This window comes from Melampsora larici-populina (genome assembly GCF_000204055.1).
Source record: "Melampsora larici-populina 98AG31 unplaced genomic scaffold MELLAscaffold_33, whole genome shotgun sequence".
In the NCBI taxonomy this organism is placed as follows: domain Eukaryota; kingdom Fungi; phylum Basidiomycota; class Pucciniomycetes; order Pucciniales; family Melampsoraceae; genus Melampsora; species Melampsora laricis-populina.
Genome location: NW_006768797.1, coordinates 212,802 through 239,275, shown reverse-complemented (window position 1 = coordinate 239,275; position 26,474 = coordinate 212,802). Strand labels below are relative to the sequence as shown.

The window sequence follows — 26,474 nt, the reverse complement described above, 5'->3', positions numbered from 1 at the left end:
CTCGGGGCACCTTATTCAACTACTTGAAGTAGCAAATAGACTGTACCATACAGCTGCTGGCAGCATCACCTGCCAGGACCCTGGAATACACCCATGGAGGGTACTTACGAAAAAACCGACCTTTTGTTGACGTAGTTTTTCGATACTAAACTGCACTTTATCAATACCTACAGGAGCACAAAAGATGCACCAGAATGAAGGCTTTCAAATGCACTAGCTCGCAGCCTGGTAGCACCAATATTACCTAAGATATATCAATGTAACGCTCAAAAAAGGGCCAAAAATCGAGGGTCGGTTTTTGGCCTTGGAGGTCGAAAAAAAAATTGCGCCATCGCGATTTACGCCGCCGTGAGACACGATGCCGGGCTCTGTCTGGTCTCATCTGATAGCCCTACTCCATGCGCATCTTTTGAAGTGCTCTGCAGCTTCATAGAGGCACTGATGCGTAGTGTAGAGGCAAAAAACTGAAAATCATGCTCCGTCAGTACCCTCCATGGGTGTATTCCAGGGTCCTCACCTGCCTCATCTCGATTCGTCTCACTCATCTCGCGAGTTGGGTACCGTGACTACACATCTTACCAAGAAGATTTTTCAAAATACATACACTCAACTTAGCCGGATAAGGCTTAAGAACCCCTACGGCACCTAAGGCCTGCACCCGGCCCGGCCCGGCCAGGCTTTTCCCGGCCCGTATGTTGCCCGCGGGAAGATCGGGCGGGCCTCGGGCGGCCCGGTATTTTTGTTGATTTTTTTTTTCTCGAAAAAAAAAGGAATAATAATACATTTTTCCTTTTTTCAGGGCGAGGGAGAGTATCACCGCTCTATTATCTCAATTGTATTATACACTTTATCGGGATATCATATCAATTATAGTTAAAATGACATCGAAAAAGAAGAAAAACACCAGCCCTCTACCCCGCTCGAAAACCAAGCAAGCTCGTCTCTCCTCACCAAAAGAAACCACTTTGGGATCGCAAGCGACAATTGTGCTATCTGACGCAGATTCCGATACCTCACATCCGCGTATCAGTGTCAACGTACGATCAACCAGCCCCACTCGCCCCAACCTAACTAATCAAATCAACTCTAGATCCGGCAGCAAGACATCGTGGGTGTGGAGATATTTTAAGACTCAAACCGTTGTCGATCCGATCACCAACAAAGACGAGAAGAGGACCATTTGCACCTACCAACTCGAGCCTGAAAAGGAGTGTGGCAAGAGTTATAAAGTTGATGCATCTCAAAGTACAAAATCAATGAGTCGACACCTGCTCAAGCACGGCCTGGATGAAGAATCGCACGTCGAAAAAGGAGCAGTTGACATGAACAAGTTCCTCACAACTGGTCGGATTGCGCCAGTAAGTACTTCAAACCTTAGTAGATACTTTTAATTCTTGTCTCATTCCCTGCTTCTTCTTTTCTACTTCAAAAGAGTGAGAAACTCTCAAATTCATCCTTCCGGTCCGCTATCTTACGCCTCATTGTCAATGAAGAGCTTCCTTTCTCCTTAGTCGAATCTGAGGATCTACGTAATGCGTTTATGCTAGTCAATCCGAACATCAAGCCTTACTTCTTTGGTCATACTACCTTTACCGATACCCTCAAGGCTCAGTTTATCAAAGGTCGACGCTTGCTTACTCATCACCTCAAGGATGTTACTCACGTCAATTTCACTTGCGATGGATGGAGTCAACACAACAAATCGATTCTTGGAGTCACAGCTCATTGGATATCGAAAGACTTCAAGTTGTCCGAGGCTATCATCGGAATGAAGTTGATCGACGGTCCTCATACTGGGGAAAATCTTGGTGAACACTTACTCGAAACGTTGAAGACTTACGATTTAATCAATAAACTCTTTTGCATCACTGCTGATAACGCGTCTAACAACTCTGTCATGGGAAGAAAAATTGAAGAAGTAGTCCCACAATTCCACGCTGACAAACACCTCCTTGGATGTATCGTGCATGTCATTAACCTCGTCGCTAAAGCAGGACTTCATGTGTTCTCTGAGAAACTAGGCAACAAAAACCTTTCATTACCTCCTGCGCTCGCTGCTTGGCTACATCAAGACACCGAACGAATCTCGAGTGCTCTAACTCGCCTGATTGGCTTTACCAACTATGTCGAGGCATCTCCACAACGTGTGGAGTCTTTTATGCTCCTTGTTAAGGGTATGCTCCCAGAAAAGGATCACGTTCGACTTATCAGACGGGTCGACACACGCTGGAACTCTGATTGTGAAGCTCATGAGAGATCTTATCGACTCAAGGCTGCAATCGATTATCGCACCAAAAATGATCGAGAATATGCAAAGTTTTCACTTACCGAAAGTGAATGGGATTTGGTTGCCCATCTTGTAGAATTTCTCACACCGCTTAACACCGCTACAAAGATACTATCAGGTTCCCAATACCCAACAACTGCCGATGCCGCACCAGTCTATCAATGGATTTTAGAAAAGTTGGACAAGGTATGTTTCCAAACATTTTCCATAAGTATTGAAAATCACTTACACATCTTCTTAACAATTTCTCGTGCTCGACAGGCCTGGCAAGGCAATGCAAACGAACCCCTTCGAGCAGCCATAGGACCGATGAGAATCAAGCTCCAACAATACCATCAATCAGCGCTCCAAAAACCCGTTTATCTATTTGCGAACGTCCTTGATCCCCGAAGTAAACTCCTTGAACTGTCGACTTTAACGATTGAGATGGCTGGCCTGTATGACCGAGAGGAACTGCGAACCAAATTTACCAGGGAGGTTGCAACTTTTCATCAAGGACAACCAGAAAATGTTGATAATGCTGAATCAGAACCCGAAGAAGATGGGCCACGTCGTTTCATCACTCGTAAAAAAAATCTTACTGTTGAAGAAGAAGTTGATATGTACTTATCCAGTGGACGCGCCGACAAAAGTGTTAATCCTTTAGAATATTGGGGTCTTCACGCCGGTGAATTTCCTACTCTTGCTCGTATGGCTTTGGCATACTTGTCTATTCCTGCTACCTCTACACCCTCTGAACGATCATTCTCTGCTGGTGGGAGAGTCTGGACAGATGAACGGGCTACTATGGATCCATTGAATTTTGAGGCATCGATTTGCCTCAAAAGCTGGGACAACTTGTCTTTATTTCACTCTTACAAAAAAAACGCTTGATTTTTTTCTTCTATCTTTCAACTCCATCAAACAATCAAAAACGCCTTAAATTTTTTTTACCTTTGTTTGCTTAATATACATGAATTGTGCTGAAAAAAAATATTCAGGGCTCCTTTGACTCATTTCTCATTTGTTTTCTTGTCTTTTCTTCTCTCTCAGCCTGAAATATACAAGAATTGTGCTGAAAAAAACAAAAAAATGGCTCCTTTGACTCATTTCTGGCCCGGGCTGGGCCCGGGCCAGCCCGTCGACGGGCCTTAGCGCAAATCGCTTTCGGGCTAAACACCTTTTTGAGGCTTTTCGGGCTTGCCCCGGCCCGGCCCGCCTGGCGGGCCGCCCGGCGAAGAGCGGGCCGGGTGCAGGCCTTAACGGCACCTACAGTTGCTCCAGTCTAGTCACGACCAGAGCCCGGCCCCGGCCCCGGCCCCGGCCCCGGGACCCAAATGCTGGGGGGTCCCAGTAATACCCAAAAAAAATTTTGCAGGGGTTTTTTTTGGCGAAAGTTCTTATTGTTCACTCTATCACTGCATACTTCACCCTTGTATTGTAAAAATACAAGTCTATGCTGTTCTGTACACCAGGAGTTGTGACGAGAGGTGCTCCACCTACTTACTTAAGGTACATAAGTAACAGCTTAAGTGGCTACCTCAGGATTTAAATACTTAAGTAAGGTACTTAAGGACTTAATATTAGGTCCATTAGGTACCTAGACCCAAATGTTGGAGGTTCGTAATAATAAAAAAGAAATTGGCCAAGCAGATTGACTCACCAAGTCATTTCTGACACAAACACCCCCCTCAGAGCCCAAAAATGACTTTTTACACATGATTTGTAAGTAAGAGTCCAGTGTGTAAACTTGTGTAATCAAATTTCAATTTTGCAGAGCAAGTCTGGTCGTGACTAGACTGGAGCAACTGTACACACGACTTTCACAACATAGCACTGTGTAGCATCAGCCCAGCGGGGCGTAGCGCAACCCCGACTCCCTATACACAACATCATTCACCTTCTCAAGTCCAGGACCACACCCTTGAACTCGACTCACCACCACAACTCGACTCACCACCAAACCACAGCTCACCTTCTAACTTCACTAACCACCACTACTCATGTTAGACCTGCATCGATCAAGGTTTTTTTGTAGGTATCAAAGGACTCAATTTTTACATAAAAACACCCGATTGATTATTTTTCAAAAACAAAGATTCGAAGAATTGTTTGTTCAGAAATCAAATCATCCAATGGAAGGTCATAAATACCCTGCTAATGATTAAGGAAAAATTCAACATGGAGTGATTCTTACTTTGTAGATTATGTTTTGTATTACTTTGTATCTTGTCTCAAATTGATGCGCAATGTATTTCAAAGTGTCAGCGGTCACCCTCAGAACCGACTTGGTAACATCGTCATCATCTCATATTCTCCTCATCAAACAATTCAACAACTTCTAATGCTATAATCAAATCATAAATTGATCAATCATGATCACATTTGACTCTACTTGAAAAGACAATCGAAGTAATGAAAAAACCATTGAAATCAATATGCTCCCCCATCCCGATGAAATTAAAAGATTGCAGTGAAACAATCCGCTACAATCATGTATAGATACGAAAGTACAAACTTTCCTAATTGCATTGAGTAATCATGTAAGGGATTAGTACATGAATATTTGCATCTGGTTCAATGACGATCTAAATGATAACACGACTAAATACAAAAAGATAGTATCTAAAGATAAAACGAGTAAATGAGGAAAAGATAGTAACAATATTGATAGACTGAGAGACTGAGAGAGAATTCTTATAATAACGACAAATGAGGACATAAAATTTGATATTGATATCGATAGACTGAGAGGGATCCTGATAATCAGCAGCTCAAGTCGTATCTACAGGTTTAGAAATTGATGTGTTATCGGTAATGATCATAGGTGCATCATTGGTGGGCGCGTCATCATTTGCTGAGTGATTTACAATAGGAGGCGTGTTGTTGTCGGTTGCTGTGTTGATGACAGGAGTGGGTTCGTCTTCAGCGGCAGATTCATCAGGACCGTGGGCGCGTTTGCGTTTGACCTTTCAATTAGGACCAGTAGTACTAGGACCCGCCTCAGTTTCCAGGATTAGAATTTTGTTGTGCAGAATATCATCCAACACATCACGAGCTTGTGTTTGGGTTAGTTGATTACTGTCTTGCATGATATAACTGATGCAAGACTTTGAATCCAAGGCAAGTTGTACATAGTAGCCGTACTCTTCTAGCTTTTCCTTACATCCTTTCCATGTCCACTTGTTGACATGGCCTTGTGTCTTTGTGCCTAAGCGAAAGATCAGATAGCAAGTCAACAAAATATTAAAGCAAGATTTTAGCCAAATTGACTCACTAATCAGTTCGGTCAGGGCTTCTCGACACTTCGCTCTGTCTGTGTAAGTAGAATATACCAGTCAGTAGGTAAACACCTGGTGGAGACAACATATGAGACTTACCATCGAGTTTAGTTTGACTTAAATTGAGTAGGCCAGCCTGAGTTCCAGTCACGAATGCATGTAATTGTGCGGCAAAATGATTCTTTGGGTTACATATCCTATCATGGTCGACCCACTTGAGAGCCCGTGGCGTGGCTCGGACAACCTGGTAAGAATCCTTGCCTAAAAAATTCGACACACCCATCATGACAAAGTTACCTTCATATGTTGCAGCCATATTGTTGGCCTGAAATCATACATTAGTCAGTGATGGTAAGCATTGCTTCCTATGAATTAAAAAACCGACCTCGGTTTGCCACTTGATCATGAAGTTGTTTACAGCTGTTCGCGCATTAGCCAAAGACATATTTTTAGCTCGCGCATTGGAGACAAGTTCTGTTCTTGCTGTTCCACCTTCGGCGTCGGGTGCAGAATCGATCGAATTGGACGTAGTCGCGCTGATTATGGGTTGATTCTGTAGCTTGTACGAGTCTTTCTCTTCCTGTGACTTATTGTTCCATATACTCGAAGCCAGAATTGAGCCTTGTCCATTCGCTACACCTGAGGCTGGAAAATTATCATACCGATTTTAATTTATGATACATGTGTTATTTGAAGAAGCAAGTCAACTTACACTCTTTGAATATTGCACTAACCTCCTCACTCTTATACCACTGCTGGAAACTGTTTGCACCTCTGCGCGCCCCCCTTTCACCCCTATGATGTAGTAGATCAGTGCATTTATATCAGTGTATTTGTATAACTTCATATCGATTGATTGATACAACATACCATAATTTACGAACCGCTTTGACCGAAACCTGGTGGTTTATGCAATTGATTGCTAATACCTTATTGAGGTCTTCGTGTAATTTCATGAAATGATTTTTTAAAGCTGGTGGTACGGTCTCCTTTTTGGTAGCATGCTTTTCTGAAAGCATCCTCAATTCTACCGAAGTCTTTTGCATCATCTCATCTGCTGTTGGGATGTTTAATGTCGGTTGTTGAGTATTTTTTTTTCCTTTGAGCGAGTTAGGTAAGAACAAATTGACAGTAGCCCTTGTAGTTGGAGGTACCGGTACCTGCGTCTGCGTTGATGCGGGCGTAGTCAGGCTAGTAGATGCATTAGCTTCAATCGGCGGTGGTAATTGAGGCACGCTAGCAGGCTCAACCCGAGGTTGACGGCCATTTCTGCGCCTCTGCGCTGTTGTCTGAGTCGTCTGAGGCTGGTGGTTTTGAGGACGAGTTCCTGTGGAGGAACTATGTGTATGCCCGGGTTGTCCAATTCTGTTGATAGCGCTTGGATCACTTGATTCCCCTATGATAGGCGGTGTTAATTGAGGCACACGAGCAATGATTGAACCGACACGTTGATTATTTGCAGCAGAAGGTATGTCACCGAGATTCGGGTTTGATACTTGTCGAGCCTGACTTTGTTCAAACTGGTGACTATATTCATGACTTTGCTGACCACGTGTGGTCAAGTTATTGAAGTTAGAAGAATGATACGTAGAGTTAGAATAATCATTAGGGTGGTAAAGGTTGTTGTTGTGGTCCGGCTGAGCTGAGTTGGGTCCGGGAAGCATATCGCAAAGGCTGTAAGGTTGCTGAGCACGACTTTGTTGACCATCATGTTGTTGCAGCAAGAAGACGTGAGCAGCTTGATCATCAAGTTGAACTTGACCCTGCTGATTGTGACCAATAAACCCCGAGGGATAAAAGCCAGGCTGATCTTGAGGACCACGTGCACCACCATGCATTTGTGATTGAGGTTGAGCATGATTTTGCTGGTTGTATGGAGCTGGATGATAATTGTGCATTGTCGAGTTCTGTGTGCAAAGAGAATATCACGGAAAATTTTCAAGGTTGAAGGATAAGATTCAGTTCAAGCACTGTGCCATTTGAAATTGACAAAACCGCGACTTTCTGACCATTTGATATTGGTAGAACTAGGTTTCTGACCATCTGAAATTGACCCGTGTTTCTGACTTGAGAGTGCCAACTTGGTAAAAATTCAAGCCCAAAGACCGTTGGAAAGATCAATCAAATATTCTGATCATAACAAAATCATATAGAATGATATGTTGAAATGTAATGTTTCTTCATCCTCCAACCTGATAGACACATTCATTTGTCAAAAAGCACTTAATACCCAAAGCGCAATCAAATGGTTCACTTCAGTTACACCAAAACAGCAATTTGAACAAGATGTAAAGGATCTAAAATTCTGTTTTGGTGTCTCAATTTTTGTTTGAAAAACCCATATCCCGAAATGTGCGTTGCACATGATAAAACAAAGCATTGTTATGTTCAGTTTCCACTCTGAACCAGTTACCAGACATGCACTGAGTGGGAGGGACATATGAGTTTGTAGATAATGCCACATATGTCAGAGGGTTAATATGATGGTAGAATCAGGAAGATGCACTATTTATGGATAAAGTGAGCCAATATTCAAGTTATTAGGACCAAGGATGAAAAAGTTATGTTGAATTGTGTGCATGTAAAAGTGTCAACATGGGCATATCTTACACAATTTTGATCAAAAATTAATGGTCTAATAATGAAAATTGTTGTAAATTTAATTTCAACTAGAATCTATTAAGAGTGTTTTTGAATAATCACTCTATTTGGTGGTCAAATGAAGGTATTGGTGATGTTTTGGGGGTCACTCAGGGCTCAAATTGCGCATAAATCACTCAATTTTGGTTCAAACTTGATGGTCAAATATAATTTTTTTTGTAAAGGAAATTTCAAATAGAGTTTAATAGGACCATCTTTGCAAAATATTATGTCTGGATGGTCATATTTAGGTTTTTGTCATTTTTTGGATTGGTGTAAATGTGACAAACTGCCCGTATCTCTTTCAATTTTGGTCCAAACTCAGAAGTTTCATAATGAAAGTTGTTTGAAATTCCATTTGACTTTCCATTTAATAAGAGAATTCTTGAAAAAAATACATTCTTGACACCCCTTTTCACATTTCGAGTTTTGAGACGCATTTTTCTATGCCCATATCTCAGCCAGTTTTTGTCTTATGAGGTCAAGGATTGTTCCAGTGATTTCCTGGGGGTTTTTTAGGGGGGGTTTATTATTGAACTTGGAGCTAAATGTGACTTCTAAATTTCTCAAAAAAATCAGCTCAAGAATGCACATATTTGTGCTTTTAACGTCAAGGATGACAACACAACACCTTACAAACAAATGAGATTTCATCCAAGGATGATAATTTTTTTTGCCAATAATCTTTAGTACATTGCAAACAAATCTCAATGATCGAGAAGCCCTCATAATCATGTTCACCTGAGTTATGAGGATTTTACTGGTTTAACTGAGGTTAACCGAGAGGGGATCACAACAACCTCAATTCAGTAAACCGAATCAAGATGAATTTTTTTGTCAAAAGTATAATAATAAACTCATCACAAAAAGCCATTCTGGACAATGTTTATTAATGAATAATTCCTGATGGATTCTTATTGAAGGAGATGTGGTCATTTTGTGCAACTTATGTGATTTCGAGTTTTCACAAAATGTATGAATTGTCCATCAAGGGTACGGAATTCACGCAGAACCTGATATTAAACCCCTCATGTTTTTCTTTTCAGAATAATTTCCATCTTTTGATCATCGAATTCTGATCGATATTGAGTGAGCTGTACCCATTTTGTGCCATTCTCATCGTGACAAGTGGTCTCAAAATGGCATCATATGATCATTTTCATCGAATTCTCAGCTGATGCATTTGACACATCATATTGTTTATTATAACCAGTGTTGAAAGGCATATTACAAAGTCAAATAAAACAAGGACCGACAAGACAACAGTGATTCAATTTAATTCATGTAGAATAATTGCGATACAAACAGTTTGAGATCAAGGGTAGAGCTTGCATTGATGCTGAGTTGGTTCTTCATTTGGATGAATGAAATTCAAACTAACATTTGTTTCTCGCTTGAACTTTTAATAAGATTTAAAATACTATGATTGGATTCGAGATCCCCAGTATGTATTGCAATGAGAAAAATACTACAAACGACTCGAAGAGAACAAATGATAGATATAATTAATGTATGGAAATTGGAACTATACATTCTCATTTTTAATTTCATGAGATATCGTTTCTCCATCATCTTTTTCTCATAAGTCTTCATTTTGTATTGTAAAATATACATTAGGACTATGTCATAAACAATGTTGCCGGGTCTACAGCAGAATGGATATCCACCTGATCAAGCTCATGTACAAGCGCATCAATCTTATCATCATCCTCGTCATCAGAACTATCACTTTCATCGTCTGCACCATAATATACAACAAAATCGTCCGCAATAGCCTCTTCATCCATAGGAGTAACTATTGGACTGTCAAAATCACCCGGGATCATAGATATATTACGTTCTTCATGGAGAGTCGAGATAAACTTGGCTTGGCTGTCCCAAGTTGTCTTTAGCTCGGTGTCACCGGTTTGGGTTTGGGTCTGAGCAAAGACTTCGAGTAGGCCTTCGTGCCATAGGAGCTGTAAGTTGGTTATTTTGACAAATTGATTCTTGATGACCACCGTAGCTGCACTTTGACGAGCCTGTGGAGGTAGATGTGAAAGGGTTGGGTGAGAAAGGAGAGGTGTTGAAAGGTCAGGGGTAGCAGACTCTAGAGAAAGGAGCGCGTTGTATACACGAGTGTGAGTAGTTGTTGCCCATCGCATAGCTCGGCGAACTTCCCAGCCGAGACGCCGGAACTCTTCTTCTGCTCGGTCAGCATATGCAATCTGTTGCATCCCATGCCTAGTGTTCGGATCAGCTGCCCAAGGCGCTTGGACGTTGGTGAAAAGCGAGTCGTTCCAGAATGGATGGTCGGCTTGTATCTCAAATAATTGGTTGTAATCGATGTCTGCAGGCAGCTGACGATCTGGATATTCGGCGTGATACTGTGCCCGACGAGTGCGATATGTATCAACCAATTTTTTAAGCTTGGTTGCATGCCTCCGAACTGCCAACAGGAGATTTGTCTGGCCCTTATGACCTAGTTTCAGATGAGAGTTATGAGCTCCAACTTGTATCGAATTCAGTCTCAAATTGAATGCTTACCTAAGTTTGATGAATGTCCATCTGAGCGACTCTGTTGAAGTGGTCGCTTTTCCTCACATATGGCGACATACTTGAGTCCAACTTCATGCTTGCTGTACCACAGCTTCAAGAAGGCTTCTTTCTCCTTATCGCATACTGGTACATCTGCTGTGCCAACTTTTTTGACCTGCTTGGCAATTTTCTCTTCGAGTTCAGCTGTTGTTCGAAGCCGGATAATGGTCTGTTCCGCTGTAAGTACTGGCTTTGACCTGTCAAAACCCAAAACGGTTAATGATATTTCCACATAAGTATTCATACATCTACTTACCATTCAGCGATCAGCTCATCTTGTAAGGATAATAGTCGACCAAGCTCCAGCTTTTGCTGCTGCATGACTACTAGTTTACTTTCGTATGCTTCCCTCTCCAAAGTCCACTGCCCACGGAAAAAAGCAGCCGTGTAAGTTTCACCAGGTTGGTTCGGGTTAGCCATCCCAAAGAGTGTGGTGAGTGCGGATTGAGCTTGCATCAGAACGTCGACAGCGTTTCGATATCTTTTTTGAAGCCAAAGTCCTATTGTATCAAAGCGCTTCAGCAATGATATTTTTACCCAGAGAGCTAAAACTTACCGCATCCTTCATTAACCCTGGAAGAATAGAAGATGGCACGCCAGTTTATTGATAGTATTCGATGATGGCGAGTGGAGATTCGAAGTGAAGCTACAAGAGCTGATAAGAATGACCATAGCCTCTCAAGGCCCTCACCGTCCGAAAGTCCCCAATTTTTGTTGTAGCGAGGGTGGAACTTGATTTGACAAGCCCACTGATGCACATAGGCGTGGAAAACCGAAGTTCCAAACGTCATTTTTTTCAAATCGTCAGGGGAAAATAGCTCACGCTGTGGTTGAAAATCAATTTCACGTTGATTAGTTTCAGCTAAAAGGGGTATAAGGAAATGTATCAAGTTACTTTTGCTATGTGCGCACCCAAGTGGCAACCAATATTGTATAGTACACCTATATGCTTATCGGGGTAGAGTTCTCGAAGCTGTTGGATAATTGCTACTGGATAATGCAGTCTGAAGTGAAAGGAATTTGTTATTTTTCATCTCTTCTGGCGCAATATAAAAGAAAGCTCACTTTTCGCCACTCTGATAAATATTCACAAAGTGAAGTGGTACATCATGACAACAAGCTCCTGCAAAAAGACCTGTGTCATTGCATCTGTCCCAAGACATGCTATTGCGAACATCATTAGCAGCGGTGTGCGAATCAGAACAGGAAGTCTAGAATGCAAATACCATCAGTACGTGTTATTGTGACTTGAAATGATAAAGCGAGGTTACATACCTTGATGTCGTTGGCTTGAGCGTCAGTTTTTTGACAAGCATCAACATGTGGTTCGAGTTTGGAAGGTTGGATGAAGAAATCTGGATATTGGTTGTCTTGAATCTCGTCCTTGCTAGCATGGGATTGGTGGCGATGTTGAAAATTACCGTCCATGGCAATGATGAAGTCTGGTTCATCAGGAGAAGTTTTGACTTCGGCCTCTGCTGGACCAAAGCATTGAGCACATCGAGCAGCAGAAATATCAAGTGCACTTAATTGAAGTCCTTCTTCATATAACTTTTGTTGATGATATAGGATTTGACGATATATATCTATTGTCTGAGTGAAAGGACGTCTAAGGCTACAATTCAAATTCTTCTTGTATTTGCCCTTGAGCTGTTGAGGTGACAATCTTGAATGGCATTGATTGTCCAGAAATGCCATCAGTGCATCAATGAATCCCGAGGTTGATATTACTGTGTAATTCCACAGATGATGTTGAAATTGAACAAGCCGGACCGTGAAGGCAGTGCGAGGGTGCTGAGGAGAGCCGGCTATGTAACCCAGATGAAGCAGGCGGATAACGTCAGGTACACATTCACAGAACGTGAGTCGGCGTTTTGTGCGACCTAGGTAAGAATTCAAGACAAGAGTCAATAATTTGAATTAAATCATAAAGAAGTTAATAGAGAAAAAGGCTTACTGAGAAGGTCAATTAGGTCGACACATTGGTTTCGAAGTTTATCAGGAGGGCACTCGCATTGGAACTGACTGCCTAGATACGAGTCTGCTTTGGTCCAATTGCGTGTATGTTGTTGAAGGTGGAGGTAAGTTGCGGTGAGTTTTGTTTCAACAGCCTTCCACTTGCTTTGGAGCCTGGCTTGGGCTTCGGCACGTCGAAGCGATTTTTGATGAGTAGCATATTGATCTCCCGAGGAATCGGGCCTGATGTCATCATTGATATGAGGTGTATCAATGATGTTCTCCCAATTGTAATCGTTGTCTACAGAACTGGGTTGAAGGGGAGGATTTCGTGGGGGTTCCATGAAACCAAGGCCTTGACTAATCTTTAACGCTTCATCACGGGAAATGGGAGCTAGTGTGGTGCCGGGTTTTTTTCGACGAGTTGGTTTATCATCAAACAAATCGACATCAAATCCAGCGTCATTGTAATCGCGACGCCCCATAGAGCAGTAGTGGTGGTTAGTGAAGTTAGAAGGTGAGTCGAGTTGTGGTGGTGAGTCGAGTTCAAGGGTGTGGTCCTGGACTTGAGAAGGTGAATGATGTTGTGTATAGGGAGTCGGGGCTGCACTACGCCCCGCTGGGCTGATGCTACACAGTGCTATGTTGTGAAAGTCGTGTGTAGGTGCCGTAGGGGTTCTTAAGCCTTATCCGGCTAAGTTGAGTGTATGTATTTTGAAAAATCTTCTTGGTAAGATGTGTAGTCATGGTACCCAACTTGCGAGATGAGTGAGACAAATCGAGATGAGGCAGGTGATGCTGCCAGCAGTTGTATGGTACAGTCTATTTGCTACTTCAAGTAGTTGAATAAGGTGCCCCGAGGTGAAACAGAGAAAGAGGTGACTATAGGAAAGGAAATGATTTTATAAATACATAGTAGATGAAGAAGTATTGGTGTGAACAAAGAAATAAATATAGAAATTATGTATGATGAGAGACAAGCTCAATAGCTCCGAGTTCCACCTTATAGGAATGTGTCACGAGCTCACGACAGGCTATCCTGTTCTACATGAATGGCGGGCTTCACGTAAGAGCATCAGCACCGGGACCTTGTGAAATGAGAGTATCGGGGGATTCATGGAATCCGCGAGGCTCACCAAAGGGTGAGCAGTGAGCTGAGAGTGAACGAAGCTCCGACCAGCTCGGTAGGCTCGCGAGCCTCGAGGCTCCCCACTGTCTCATTAGCTTAACTAAGCCCCTCGCGCGGCCGCGTCCGCGCCCTCGAAAGAGGGGCTTATGACTAAAATGGGTTTTTTGGCTGTGTGACTCCACGTTTTAAGTACCCTTATGTTGTTTTTCTCGTCTCTGCTCTTCCAATTTTCATAAATTTTTCAGACCTTCGAGTATGTTGTTCTATGTCAAATTGTACATATTGCGATATACTTTTCATGAGCAACAGACATCCCTGCATGGCTTGAGAGCTGTGCTGAGGATGCGAAAAACAGGCCTTACGCAAACTTATATAAGTCCAACTCGCGTGGCCCCGACGGTACAAGTACCACATACCTCCGAGCGCCAGCGAGGGACTTACGCGCAATCTCCAAAAAATGGCGTGAGATCAGGGAGGGCTTTTGCCCAAAATCTCTCATCTCACTTCCTCACTTTCCACACTTATCAACCCATGATGAGACCTTAATTAAAAAGATGCGCATGGCTTCCTTCTATAATTTTCCACCCTCCATTCCTCAACGGCCCAAAAACATCTAACAATATGAGCAAAAAACCAGTTGGGGCCAACACCGGGGCCGTACATGAGTTAAGCATGACTGCGGCGTCCAAAACCCCTGTATTGTGGACAAAATGGACAAAACATTCCATGCAAACTGCAGTTCAGCGATTGAGCAGATTTTGTCAAGTACACAAAATCCACCACCTACTCGACCTTTATCACAAAATGAATGCCTTCAGACCCAATCACTCCGACCTCGTCTATCCTGCTTCTTTTGGTTCAAAAAGCCGGTCCGAAACTCCGTAGCTATACTCTGCAAGCACCAGACAGGCGTTATGGACTGGTTGATACCCTTTCCCTGGTGATCGATCGAGGTTATCCTACAAACCTTACTCAAAAGAAAATTTTAATTTATTATTACAAATTTGTTTGGATTCTTGTGAATATTCAATAGAAGAAGATGATTTATCACAAATTATGATAACAGAAAGAAGCAATTTGCCGATATTTGCTAGATAAGATTGATGGGTAGGCTTTGGGACCCTAACTTCTATATACCTTACCTGTCTGGCATGGTATTAAGGAGTCGATTTTTGATGGGGATGAGATTTGAAAGAGCTCCAAGAGCCACATGTGCAGATGTACCATCCAATCTTTGATCAAGGCTTCTGTCAAGTGACCAAGAGCTTAGATGTGCAACGACTATACAACTAGATGTCATTAGTGCTCTGTGTTGCAATCATAGATGATTTGGAACATAGGTTCATAGCTTTGCTATAGAGACTACAAGTTGTTGGATTGGGTCTGTGAGAGATTCTATTGCAGGTATTTGAGAGGAGAAATCGATCAAAAGCACAGTTCATCACTTCCAGGTCGGCCCAAGAATTTCTATCTCGAGTGAAGATTATGGTGAATCACCTTGCCAAACACAAACTGCAGTTGAGACTGTTGTAGTTAAAACTTTTCACAAGCCAAACCTTTCTGACGCGCAGCGTCGGAAACACATGTAAGCTCTTGCGGCCCCGATGTTGGCCCCAACTGGTTTTTTGCACATATTGTTAGATGTTTTTGGGCCGTTGAGGAATGGAGGGTGGAAAATTATAGAAGGAAGCCATGCGCATCTTTTTAATTACGGTCTCATCATGGGTTGATAAGTGTGGAAAGCAAGGAAGTGAGATGAGAGATTTTGGGCAAAAGCCCTCCCTGATCTCACACCATTTTTTGGAGATTGCGCGTAAGTCCCTCGCTGGCGCTCGGAGGTACGTGGTACTTGTACCGTCGGGGCCACGCGAGTTGGACTTATATAAGTTTGGGCCTTACGCCGTGTTGTAATTGCCCTACAACCACCTAAGCCAGCTGGATATCCCTCGAATGAAATTCGAAAGCAGCTTAATTACCAATCTTACATCACGATTTCAAAGCACTTCTGCTTCATCTGAACCAAAGTAAATGGTACTGTGTTATGTACAACTCGATGAGGAATAACATACTGGAAGGTCTGAAAAATTTAAGAAAATGGGAAGAGGGGAGAGCAGAAAAACACCATAAGAGGACTTAATTTCTGGAGTCACACAGCCAAAAAAACTGTTTTAGTCATAAGCCCCTCTTTCGAGGGCGCGGACGCGGCCGCGCGAGGGGCTTAGTTAAGCTAAACTGTCTCATCACCAGTATCGCAGTCGGATGAGCGCCCCCCAGTTTGTAGAGAGTATCCCACCCCCCCAATGGTTAAATGAAATACATATGTTATTTAGGATCACCAGGAAAAGTGTTACACACACGCACAAAGAAAGAAAGGGTATGCAGCATGTCCTTGAATGGTATGACCTGGTATGACCTCGCATTCCCTATGCGTATTGAAACACGCAATCCCAACAGCAAACTCCACAAAGGAATTCCCCAAGGACCAACAATCCCGATGAAAAGACCTTTAAAATTCGCATCTCTTGACCCATTGAAACCTCTGATCCAGCCGTCGCCAAAACACGTAGCGGTCTCATCTGTGATTCCAACCTGTGCATCAACCAAAGACCTCACTCCACCATCTATTAGCAACCCAAGAAGCATCCTCAAAACATAGGATTGAGGGTCAGAATCAACTTCAAAAACTGCAGGGGTGGGTTGTATGGGTTGCAGAGTCTTGCATCCTTGTTGCATTGCAAGAAGTCAGCCAAAAGAGTTGTGAACGTCGACAACTGACTCAAAGCCGGAGTTTGTACAAGCATTGATGATATGTTGTAGTAAGTGCTCAGTCTCAGTAGCGGTGTACGGTAAGGCAAAACAATTCGGTTTGAATTCCAGACGGAACTTTCATTGCCACATGGGTTTGTCTCTTGCGTACCGCTCGAAGGAGGTGTGTGAAATTGATTGATTTCAAAATTGACGCATTGGTACAATCAAATGCATGCTTGGTAGGCTCTCGGGTAGCAAAAATCCTGAGGCTACTGGCCTGGTCATGGCTTTGGATTCTCTGAGTGAGCTTTCCCCCCCTGTCACACAGCAATACAGTCTTGTTACGGCTATGGCTGGCTGGGCACCGTAGATGACCAGGCACACAGCCTAGGCTCACCTTGTTTTGGTTTAGTCCAAGTAGAAGAATCAGGAATGGTTAGGAATGTTTCAGACTAGACTGGTTTCATGTTGTAGAGTTACGTCATTTTATTAGCGCCAAGTTTGAAACTTGTTTCATATATAAGACTGTGTTTTATCTTCACTTGTTTGGTTTCTCTTTTGTCACATTATTGTTTTGTTGTGGTAGATCTAAACTGACTTGTGTCACTCTAGGTAGAACTCTTTTTCTCTCTCTTATATGAATGTCACATTATTGTTTTGTTGCGGTAGATCTAAACTGACTTGTGTCATTCTAGTCTCCTTTTGTCCCGTGCCGCTCTACAAGTCTGACCCAAATAGAAGTGTATAAATATACAGCTGTTCCAACAAAGACTGATTTTTTTTGGAAATCTTGCCAATGTGCAAAACCCGGGTTTTGTCCCTCACTTGCTTTTGTCTCTCCGCTAATTGGAAGAATACAGGAAATAATAAACCTGTAATCAAGTTTTGTCTTTGGTTTTAGCCGCTGCGGAGACAACTTTCTCCAAAAAAAAGTTGTCAATCTTTGTTGGAACAGCTGTATATACAACCAATTCGGTATATGTAATTCCAAAGGCAGACACATTGAAACAGAAAGAACGCATCCGTCATTCCGTTCTCCCGTCACCTCCTCGTTTGCCCGCCGGTCATCCATGCCACCTTTATCCATTCAGCAAAATGAACCAAGTTAGCACATTTTGCTCAAGCATTCCGAGCACTGGCCGTGATCAACACAAACTGACCAGGGGAAAATTAGATCGTAAAAGAGAGGGAATTTGCGATGGTCATGACCTCGGGAACAAAGACCACCTAGATGAAAGGGAGAAAAGCGGGGTAGATGAAGCTGAAGGAATGAACTTCTTTGCGTTTTGAAACACTCAATATATAAACACATAGTACAGTCAACTCTCTCTAAGTTGATCTCCATTTTAGTGCATAATTCCCTAAGCGCATGAGTTTTTATTCCGCCATTTTTGGCGGCACCAAAAATAAGGGCTAAGTGCATAGAATTAAGGTTCTGAGCCGCCATAAGTCCATTTATGTGCATAAATGACACCCAACATCCTTGAGAGGGTGATCTCCACCATGTCTCCACAAAGCTTGACAAACCTACCATATCTCCAAGAGGATCCATTAGAAATTCAACCGGCTCCCACACCTCAAGATACTATGAAAGTGATGTTGACTCTCTTCAGCTACATTGAAACACAAGACTGTGTAAAGGCAGATGATTGTGATGCCCCTTTGCACAAGCTTGAAAAATACATCAAGACTCAAATTTTTCATTCTTTCTGAAAACAAAATGCTGCTACTAAAATTGGCGTGGATGGTGGACGGCCGGCTGGTTTTGATGTCGCAACTCCTGGTGTTTTCGTTGAGTCGATTTGTACCGGTTGTACCCAGGGATTCACTCCATCATCTTGACGGCGAGCAGGGCGTGGGCCCGGATTGAAGTTTTTGGGTACAGATAAAAAAGGACCTCTAGCTGGTCCACGACATTGAGCATTACCGCATTGGGTACGACAGTACCCGCATAAACCTCTGGATCTCATGTATGGATGGTAGCGCCACGCGCTATCTGCTTGTTGTTCTACAGTGCAATTGTCTGGTGTGTGAAAGTTTCCAGGTGGACTGGCGCATTGAACAGGGTGATGATTGTCTTCATTAACAACTTGCCCTGGTCAACCACGTGGTATCAAGTTACTGGCTTGTATCACGTCCCAAAGATTGCTTGCTGCAGAGATAAACGGTAACATCTTGAAGTCAGGCACTTGCAACAACCCACGATCCTTGATCCATCATTGAAATATGTCGGGAGTGCCCCAGACCATGTATTCGGCGAGATTGCGGGGGCTGAGAGATGTTTGATGTTGCACCATGTTGTATAAGTCCCGCGCTCGTCCCACATAGGTTTTGAAGTCTTCAGTGGGTCCGATTTTCAATTGACGTATGTTCTTCTCAGTGTCTTCTTGCCAACTAGTCGGAAGAGTTTCGATCATGAGCTCATGAATGATTTACTCCCAGCTTAATCCTTTCAAATCCGCTTTTGAGTTCATAAACCATGCGCTGGCGCGTTGTTCAATCGGGACCAATCCCAGGATGATGAGTCGGTCCTTGTCATCGCTAATACCCTTCAATTCAAAGTATTGCTCAATTAGGCGCTTCCAGTTGAATAAGGCGGTCGGGTTCTCAGAAGGTCCAGTGAATTTTGGGACTTCTGACAGCTTAATGTCGCTTGCTGAGGTCTTCTTTACTGGTGTTTCTTCAGTGGTCTCGGCAATTGGTGCATTGATTGTGACAGGGGCAGTAGAGGCGGCTTTAATTGGATGGGAACTGGGTACCGCTTCTGCGGCCTCTTCCAGCACAGTTTCAACAATGTGATGGAGTGGAGGGGGACAAGGTCTGATGAGCGTGGGAGGAGCCGTTCTAGCTCAAACGTTGGCCTCCGGGTCGTGAGTTTGGCGACCTCAAGGACCCATTGGAGTTGGCGTCACCAGGTTATTGTCCTTTGCGCGACATGACACAAACGGGTTAGTAGACCCTCCACTGCGATCAGTGTTTGGTCCCCTGGTGTTGACGATTGGCGAGATAGTCGTCTCCAGAGCCGCAATGTGTCGTCGATCTTCAGACGCCGCGCTGACTTGAGCTGCGAATGAGGCACTCTCCGTTTCCAACTGAGATAAACGCTCGTGCAAGGCCTCGATGATTGCGTCTTTTGAACAAACTTCCTTGGCATCCTTGCCCTTGACTGTTGCGGTATCCAAATTCTCACTTTGAGGTCGGGCCATTGGCGTAAGGATGAAACTACCAGGGATGACTGGAGTTCCTTGAACGGCCAACTCAAAGTATTGCCAAACAATCTTGACGTCCGGTGTTAGCGTAGATTTGCTCAAGTCCGCGAGAGAGTGTGACAATGAGGGTAGGATAGTGCGAATAGTGTTACTGAGTGTGTAAAGATACTCTACACTCTCAGGTTGCCAATGGTAGCAAGGTGGAGGTGGTGCAGGTGGTGACTCAGCAGGTTCGTGTTGGAATAAATCAATGATTACACGTTCACTATTGTTTCATTTCTTAACACTTAATATTTATGTAATTTGTTTACTCAAAACCTTTTGTATCAAACTCAAACCTAACCATGTCTTGTATCGCATGATCTAGTATTTCATACCTTGTTGTTCTGAAAACTTTCTTTTTCTTTCCTCATCAATTAGAAAGTTTTCATCATAAACAACATCCTTATCATTCAACAATCTCTCTGGACTCAAAGTTCCTCTTTCTTGTTTAGCTGATAAGTCTGTTGTTGTTTCTGATCAGGTATGAACAATTGTTTTGGTTTCTCATTTTATTTGTTTATGATATAAAGTAATAAAATGATCAATTAGAAAGTTTTCATCATAAACAACATCCTTATCATTCAACCATCTCTCCGGACTCAAAATTCCTCTTTCTTGTTTAGCTGATAAGTCTGTTGTTGTTTCTGATCAGGAATCTAAGATTCCTTTAGTTTGGTGGATCGATTGTGACTTAATAAGCTTTTGGCATTGTCAAAAAAGCTAGATGGCAGATTAAATGGCATAGGGTAGTCCGGGTGTCAATAGTCGATTGTCAAGGTTGTCAAAAACAGAAGGATCTTCAAGAAGTGACGGAGTAATAGATTAAAAAAGTGTAAGGTTCTCTATTCTGGGAACCTTCACTAAGGGCACTGAAGTCTCAAGGGTGGTTTATCACAACCACTGAAGACTAATCTAGAACTCGAGTATGAATTACAGAGTCCAGCTAGCTCCAGTCGGGGTTTGTCTGGAGAAAAGCAGCAATCAGAACCAAGAAACAAACATAAAAGAGAGAGAGATAACAACTGAAAGGTGATTGTTACCTAGCTCCAGTCGGGGTTCGTGAGGAGAAAGGGAACCCAATGTGGAGCTAGATCTAGTTGTGGATCTTGTACAGTAGCCTTGTGTAAACCCATGACATAACAACCTTACACTGGCCAGTACATATCACAAGAGAATCATTCAAGCTTACCAATTAAGAGGTCAATTTGTTTTTTCATTGTGATTGGGATGTTTCCAGGTGCCAAAATGATGTAGCATTTTGAATATAGAATCAAGACAAATTACCTGTTGGTATCCTTTGGTGCAATTCCCAATCAAAAGGCTACAGGTGACCGTATATCTTGAAACACGGGCAACCATTGAATCAAAGAACATTGATTTGTTGACAATTTTAATTACCTTGACCTCAGGATGGGAGCACAGCCTTAAAACAAAAGGCGTGCCCTGGCCCGTTTTGTGAAAAACAGGCGCTTCTAGGCGCCACTGGCGCGTTAGGCACAGCCTTTCACCGTGCAAAAATGAAAAACTATGAAAAAAATGTGAAAAAAATCTTATTCTTTTTGTGCCCCCATCCTGACCTTGACCTCAATTGCTGCAAAATTTACCATAGATCAACTTTGTCATGAGTATATAGATGCAGTGCACCAAACCAAAATTCAAGAAAAGAATAACTGCCCCGCATAACTAGCTCTGAGAACCATCAAATATAACCTTGACTAATCTTGAATCAGATTTTGAGAGACAAGATCAAACAGAACCAAAAGATCAGAACAAGAAAGACTACTCCTCATACTTAGCTCATAGAAATATCAGATTTGACCCCTAACAATCATATAACAAATATTGAGAGAAGATCAGAACCACAAAATCAAATCCGCATATCTGGCTCAGAGAACCATCAGATAAGATTCTAAGCAATAATAGAATAGCTATCAGTGAATTGGATGAAAGACAGGAAGAGGATTGAGGATTGGCAACACAAAAGTGATTTGAGTGATTGTTGCAGTTTTATCAATTTTCACTTTTTTGGAAAGAGTGCCATGACTCTACACTCAAAACTCTTGCGTTTAGGTTTATCCTCATTTTCCCTTAACACAAATGAAGCATGTGGAACACTCATACCATGTCCATCATTTGCCCTACCATCATGTTGAATGAACACATGAGCTTCATGAGGTTCTTGTTCTTTTAGATAAAACCATTCCTGATGATCTCCATAGTTCCAAGCTTGAAGTGCATTTCCTGCCCGGTCTGGTACAATTTTTGAATCTACTCGATCACTTGGAGCAACTGAGGTCCATCTACAAAGCCCCAGAGGATCTGCTTCAACCTTGGAAAGTGGTCTCCAGACATTCAAAATCACCACATTGTAAGCTTTTGTTGATAAGAGTTGTCCAAAGGCTTTTTCCTCTGGATCCTCTGATTCTAAAAATCGTTTTTCTACCCAACTGATTGTTTTTTGGGCTCCTTCTGGTGACAAGTCTGAATGAAGGTTTGGGTTTGGTTCACCTAAATACTTCATCATGGGATTTCTAAATTGACTTGAATAAGAGATTGCCAAAGTAGGATTTATCCTTTATATAGAGAGAAATGTTCAAAACAATCAATCAGTCACTAATCTATTTCTAGAGACCTTTACTTATCAATGGATCAATCATGTACAATTCTTCAACAATCTTCACTGAATCCTTTGTCAAGGCCTTTTTTTGATCACCAGAAAAATCTCCCAATCTCTTGATTGATTTCACATCTCTTCCAGAGACATAGGTAAAGCCATATTCATTGAGCGTTGGTCTGTCTGTCATTTTTCGTAAGTCATGGAGAGGAACTTGGTGGACTGTTTCCCAATAGGATTCATAGACATTGTATTCTAAATTAGCTTCATAAGATGTAGCCTCTCCTATAACTTTTCCAGAATCTGATGCTAAAAATGATGTATACATTGAAATTTGGGTTAGTGATTTGATGTGAAGCTGTTTGGAAGATTGGATACAAACAAACCCTTCAATGCCCGTTTTGAGATACTTTTACTATCTATGAGAGAACAATAAATCAAGCTAAAAAATATCCACTTTTGAAGCAAAGATGAATACATTTGAAGAAGTACTTAGTTTCTTTATGAAGAGGTGTGTTCTTGGATAAAAGGAATTGAGCAAGGAAATCCCTTTAGAATCGATCATATGGAGTCAGCTAGCAGGTCTACTTATAGCTTTTACTTTACGCAGCCATTCCAATAAATTTTGATTGAGGTATGACACGTTATAGCCTTCATTGAATTTACACAGCCATTCCTATACCTTGATTGAGGTCTGACGCGTTGCGCTATATGTACCACACTTGGAATCAGCGTCTATAAAGCACTTGAAAACAAAATATCGCAACCGCAACCAATATCCAATTTCATTACAATTCTACAAACTTAAACTATGAAAGCCCCACGTAGCGCTTTCAAGCTGTACCTACTACCAGCCCGCTCAAACGAGGATTCTCCCTTACGTTATCTTATAAGTTGTACGGGTTAGGGTTAGAAAACCCGCTACCAAACTGCAAGTATCTATGTATATTTCGGCAGGGTACAGCGTGTGTGCAAGTTTGAGTTGGCTTTCCAGGAATCCCTTTATGGAGCGTGTAAAGATACTGTAGTTGTCAGTTCAAAGTCAATTTTCTTAAACTGATTTTTGTTGCTAATTCTTGGTTCGAAGGTTTTGCTTTAAGAAAAGATTGCCTACCCATTGTGTTGCCAGTGCCAGTGGTGACGGTGCCAAGGTATTGAGAGACTTCCCAGAGTGTCGGAGGATTGCGTATCGAGGTGGTCTCGTCAGAGTTATATTAGTAAAGTGTACTACTTGCCTTTACTACGAGTGAGAAGAAGGTATATATACTACGATGCTTTCAACTCACAATCTCGATAGAATGATCATGAATTCTCTAAAATGAAATCGTAAACAGAACCTTAAACTTTCAAAACTGATTGTAAATCATAACATCCACAAAGTGTGAATTGACAATCCTGGTTCAAGAAGCGCATCAATTCACAACCGAATCTCAGGTTTGAAAATCTTGGACTTTATTGGGTTGAGACTGAGTCAAACACGAATTCAAAAAGGCCTGATTGTATTTCAGATCCTTTCGTTCTGATTGTCATGGTCCACAAAATGTACATAGCGTCATACATAAAAAACCCAAACCAAACCAATCCGTGGATATTCTATCTGATGAGTTGTTGGAGGTTTGTGATGATGGATCTCAAACTATACGCTCTTAGGCCGTCTCCTTCATCCTGTTCATCCTGCTACAAGAATCTCCGCCCCAAAACAAATCACTAAAAAAAGTGTTCATTTCGAATTTCTGATCATCAAAGACAACAAAAAAGAAACCTTAAAGTATATGAAAAAAAAAAATCGTAAGATATAAAAAAAATGACTAATTGTACACAGAGATATTTAAAAAAAATGATGTAAACAAACAACCCATGATTCTGATAAACATGATCCAAAGAAAAAACCCATAACCATTCAACTTTTCAATCCTTATTCCCAATCTGAATCTTCATCTTCTTCAACCTTCTCTTTCACATCTTTCACATCTTTTCCATCTTTTCCATCATGATCTTTTTGAATCAATAAAGTTTCATCATCCCCACTAGGTTGTGAAAGGTTTGAACTAATCAAATCAAAACTTTCCGTAGTTCCTTCACTCGAGTTCCTACCACTACCAACATTAGGTTTCGAAGGATTCACTTGTTGTTGTATTGGTGATGGTGAATCAGATTCTAGTTTAGATGAAGTCGGTTTAGCTTTAGGTGTCATCGATCGGATCTCTTCTTCAGGTTTCTTTTCTTCACCTTCACCTTCACTTTCATCTTCTTCCATATCCCATGAAAAATCTCCTTCTTGATGTTCTTGTGCTGCACCTAAAAAACAAATCAAATCAATGAAAGAAGAAGCAGGCTTTTCGATTCAAAGGGGGGTTAAGGATTACCTAAGACTAATCTACGAGCCGCTTCTTCTTGATCGATTTCATGTAATCTAAAAAAATATCGACTCCAAAAAACTTCTTCAGAAATCAAACTAGGCACTACATCCCGAAAAAACCAATCAAGAATCAATAAACCACTCAAAGGAAGAAAGCGAAGAAACCCTCATTCCAACTGCTACTAACCGATCTTCTCAAAAACAGTCTTCAAAGTCTCATAATCTGGGTTCAATTCTCCATCCCACTGTTCTAGAATTTTCTTTTTCCAAGCTTCACCCAACACCCCACCAGCCTGATCCACCGATATACAAAACTCCTGAAACCTATCCTTCGATTCGACCAAGGGATCTACCAGTAAGACTGATTCGTCCCTTCTCAATCTCGCAATCGACGTTTCTCTCTTGGTATCCAAACTTCGAACCTCTTGACCCGTTTTCAAATCATTAGTAGAAACACTTTGATGATCATCTTCAGCTGGAGGAATCACTTTGACAGCTTCATTAACCAAATCCCTTAACTCTTTTCCCACATCTTGTAAATAACTTTCACCTTTGTTCAAATACCCTTCTGCAAGTCTTTGAACTTCACTTAGATCGAATGAGCTTCCGTTCAAGGTCGTTTTAGGTAATTGGATTGATGTTTTGGGTAAGTTTGATAAAGTGCTTTGGATTGAAGAAGTTAACTTTTCACTATCTTTTGATAATTTCGAAAAAAAAGAACTGATGCTTGTTGGGTCGAACAGATTATTTTGAAGTTTAGGTGAGGTGTTACTTGAGTGTTGATCTTCATCTTTTGGATCTACCATCCTATCACCTTCCCCTCCTCCCTCAGTTTCCTTTGTACGTTCTTGATCACCCACATAATCTTTTCCTTTTCCTTTTTCTTTTTCCTCTAAATCATCATCCTGAATGATCAACTCTAACCCATCAACGGTAACCATCCTATGATTTCCATCCTTTAAATCACTCCCTCCATTCTCTAACTCATGTTGAACTACTGCATAACTCTCTTTGGCTTGTTCTCCAATCCTTTCGACTTCTTTTTTAGCTTTTTCTAGTATGTTTAAGGATGCTATGTCTTTTTTGACATTATTGATTTGAGCTCCGATTGATGTTCCGTTTAATGCTTCAACTGACTAAAAATCCAAAACAAGGAATGATTAGTTTTTTTTCGGGTTCGGAATGGGAGTGGGGAGTTCAGATTGACTTGTTTTGATACTTTTCCCCACCATCCACCTAACGAAGCACTCATCCCTCCTAAAGTTTTTTTAATTTCATTAAGTTCTTGATCCAATGAGTTCGAATTAGAATCGGGTTGCGATTGAGTTTGATCTGGTATCGTAGTACTTTGATTCGGGGTGGGTTGGTGAGTTGGATCTAGATCTGTGATAGTAGAAGTTGAAGAATTGATGGAAGTCGATGGTTCTGTGCTGCTTTGATGGTCTTTCTTTTATTGTTTCAAAGTGGATTGGATTAGGTTCTGGTGGTATGAATGTGTGTTGGGTTATGGATTGCTTACTTGATTGGGTTCATCCATCGTAGTGTAGTGTATTTGGAATTGAAGTGGTATGACTCAGTCTGATGATGGTGTTCTTGTTGAAAAGTGATCTTGATTAGTTTGTGTTTGAAATGTTGCAATCGTGACAGGTTCTC

General features: G+C 41.8%; 5 protein-coding genes across 5 annotated transcripts; all 5 read right to left on the bottom strand.

The window, feature by feature from the left end:
• Positions 1 to 5,238: 5,238 nt before the first annotated feature.
• On the bottom strand, positions 5,239 to 7,445 carry MELLADRAFT_89831 (uncharacterized protein; the record flags this gene model as incomplete). Its single annotated transcript, XM_007412799.1, has 6 exons — positions 5,239 to 5,477; positions 5,544 to 5,582; positions 5,647 to 5,872; positions 5,933 to 6,192; positions 6,260 to 6,342; positions 6,418 to 7,445. The coding sequence occupies 6 exons, from the start codon at positions 7,443 to 7,445 to the stop codon at positions 5,239 to 5,241; spliced, it is 1,875 nt and encodes a 624-aa protein (XP_007412861.1).
• A 2,831-nt stretch (positions 7,446 to 10,276) lies between these two features.
• Positions 10,277 to 13,205, bottom strand: MELLADRAFT_108932 (uncharacterized protein; the record flags this gene model as incomplete). Its single annotated transcript, XM_007412798.1, has 8 exons — positions 10,277 to 10,410; positions 10,532 to 10,648; positions 10,714 to 10,961; positions 11,021 to 11,264; positions 11,321 to 11,337; positions 12,040 to 12,053; positions 12,232 to 12,647; positions 12,791 to 13,205. The coding sequence occupies 8 exons, from the start codon at positions 13,203 to 13,205 to the stop codon at positions 10,277 to 10,279; spliced, it is 1,605 nt and encodes a 534-aa protein (XP_007412860.1).
• A 6,277-nt stretch (positions 13,206 to 19,482) lies between these two features.
• Positions 19,483 to 19,803, bottom strand: MELLADRAFT_65291 (uncharacterized protein; the record flags this gene model as incomplete). Its single annotated transcript, XM_007412797.1, has 1 exon — positions 19,483 to 19,803. One exon carries the CDS (start codon positions 19,801 to 19,803, stop codon positions 19,483 to 19,485), a length of 321 nt encoding a protein of 106 aa, XP_007412859.1.
• A 2,062-nt stretch (positions 19,804 to 21,865) lies between these two features.
• MELLADRAFT_108930 (uncharacterized protein) lies at positions 21,866 to 22,790 on the bottom strand (the record flags this gene model as incomplete). The annotated part of the gene is made up of 2 exons (XM_007412796.1): positions 21,866 to 22,421; positions 22,510 to 22,790. 2 exons carry the CDS (start codon positions 22,788 to 22,790, stop codon positions 21,866 to 21,868), a joined length of 837 nt encoding a protein of 278 aa, XP_007412858.1.
• A 1,361-nt stretch (positions 22,791 to 24,151) lies between these two features.
• Positions 24,152 to 26,389, bottom strand: MELLADRAFT_117218 (uncharacterized protein; the record flags this gene model as incomplete). Its single annotated transcript, XM_007412795.1, has 5 exons — positions 24,152 to 24,760; positions 24,829 to 24,924; positions 25,009 to 25,957; positions 26,029 to 26,268; positions 26,341 to 26,389. The coding sequence occupies 5 exons, from the start codon at positions 26,356 to 26,358 to the stop codon at positions 24,378 to 24,380; spliced, it is 1,686 nt and encodes a 561-aa protein (XP_007412857.1).
• Between the last annotated feature and the right edge of the window lie 85 nt (positions 26,390 to 26,474).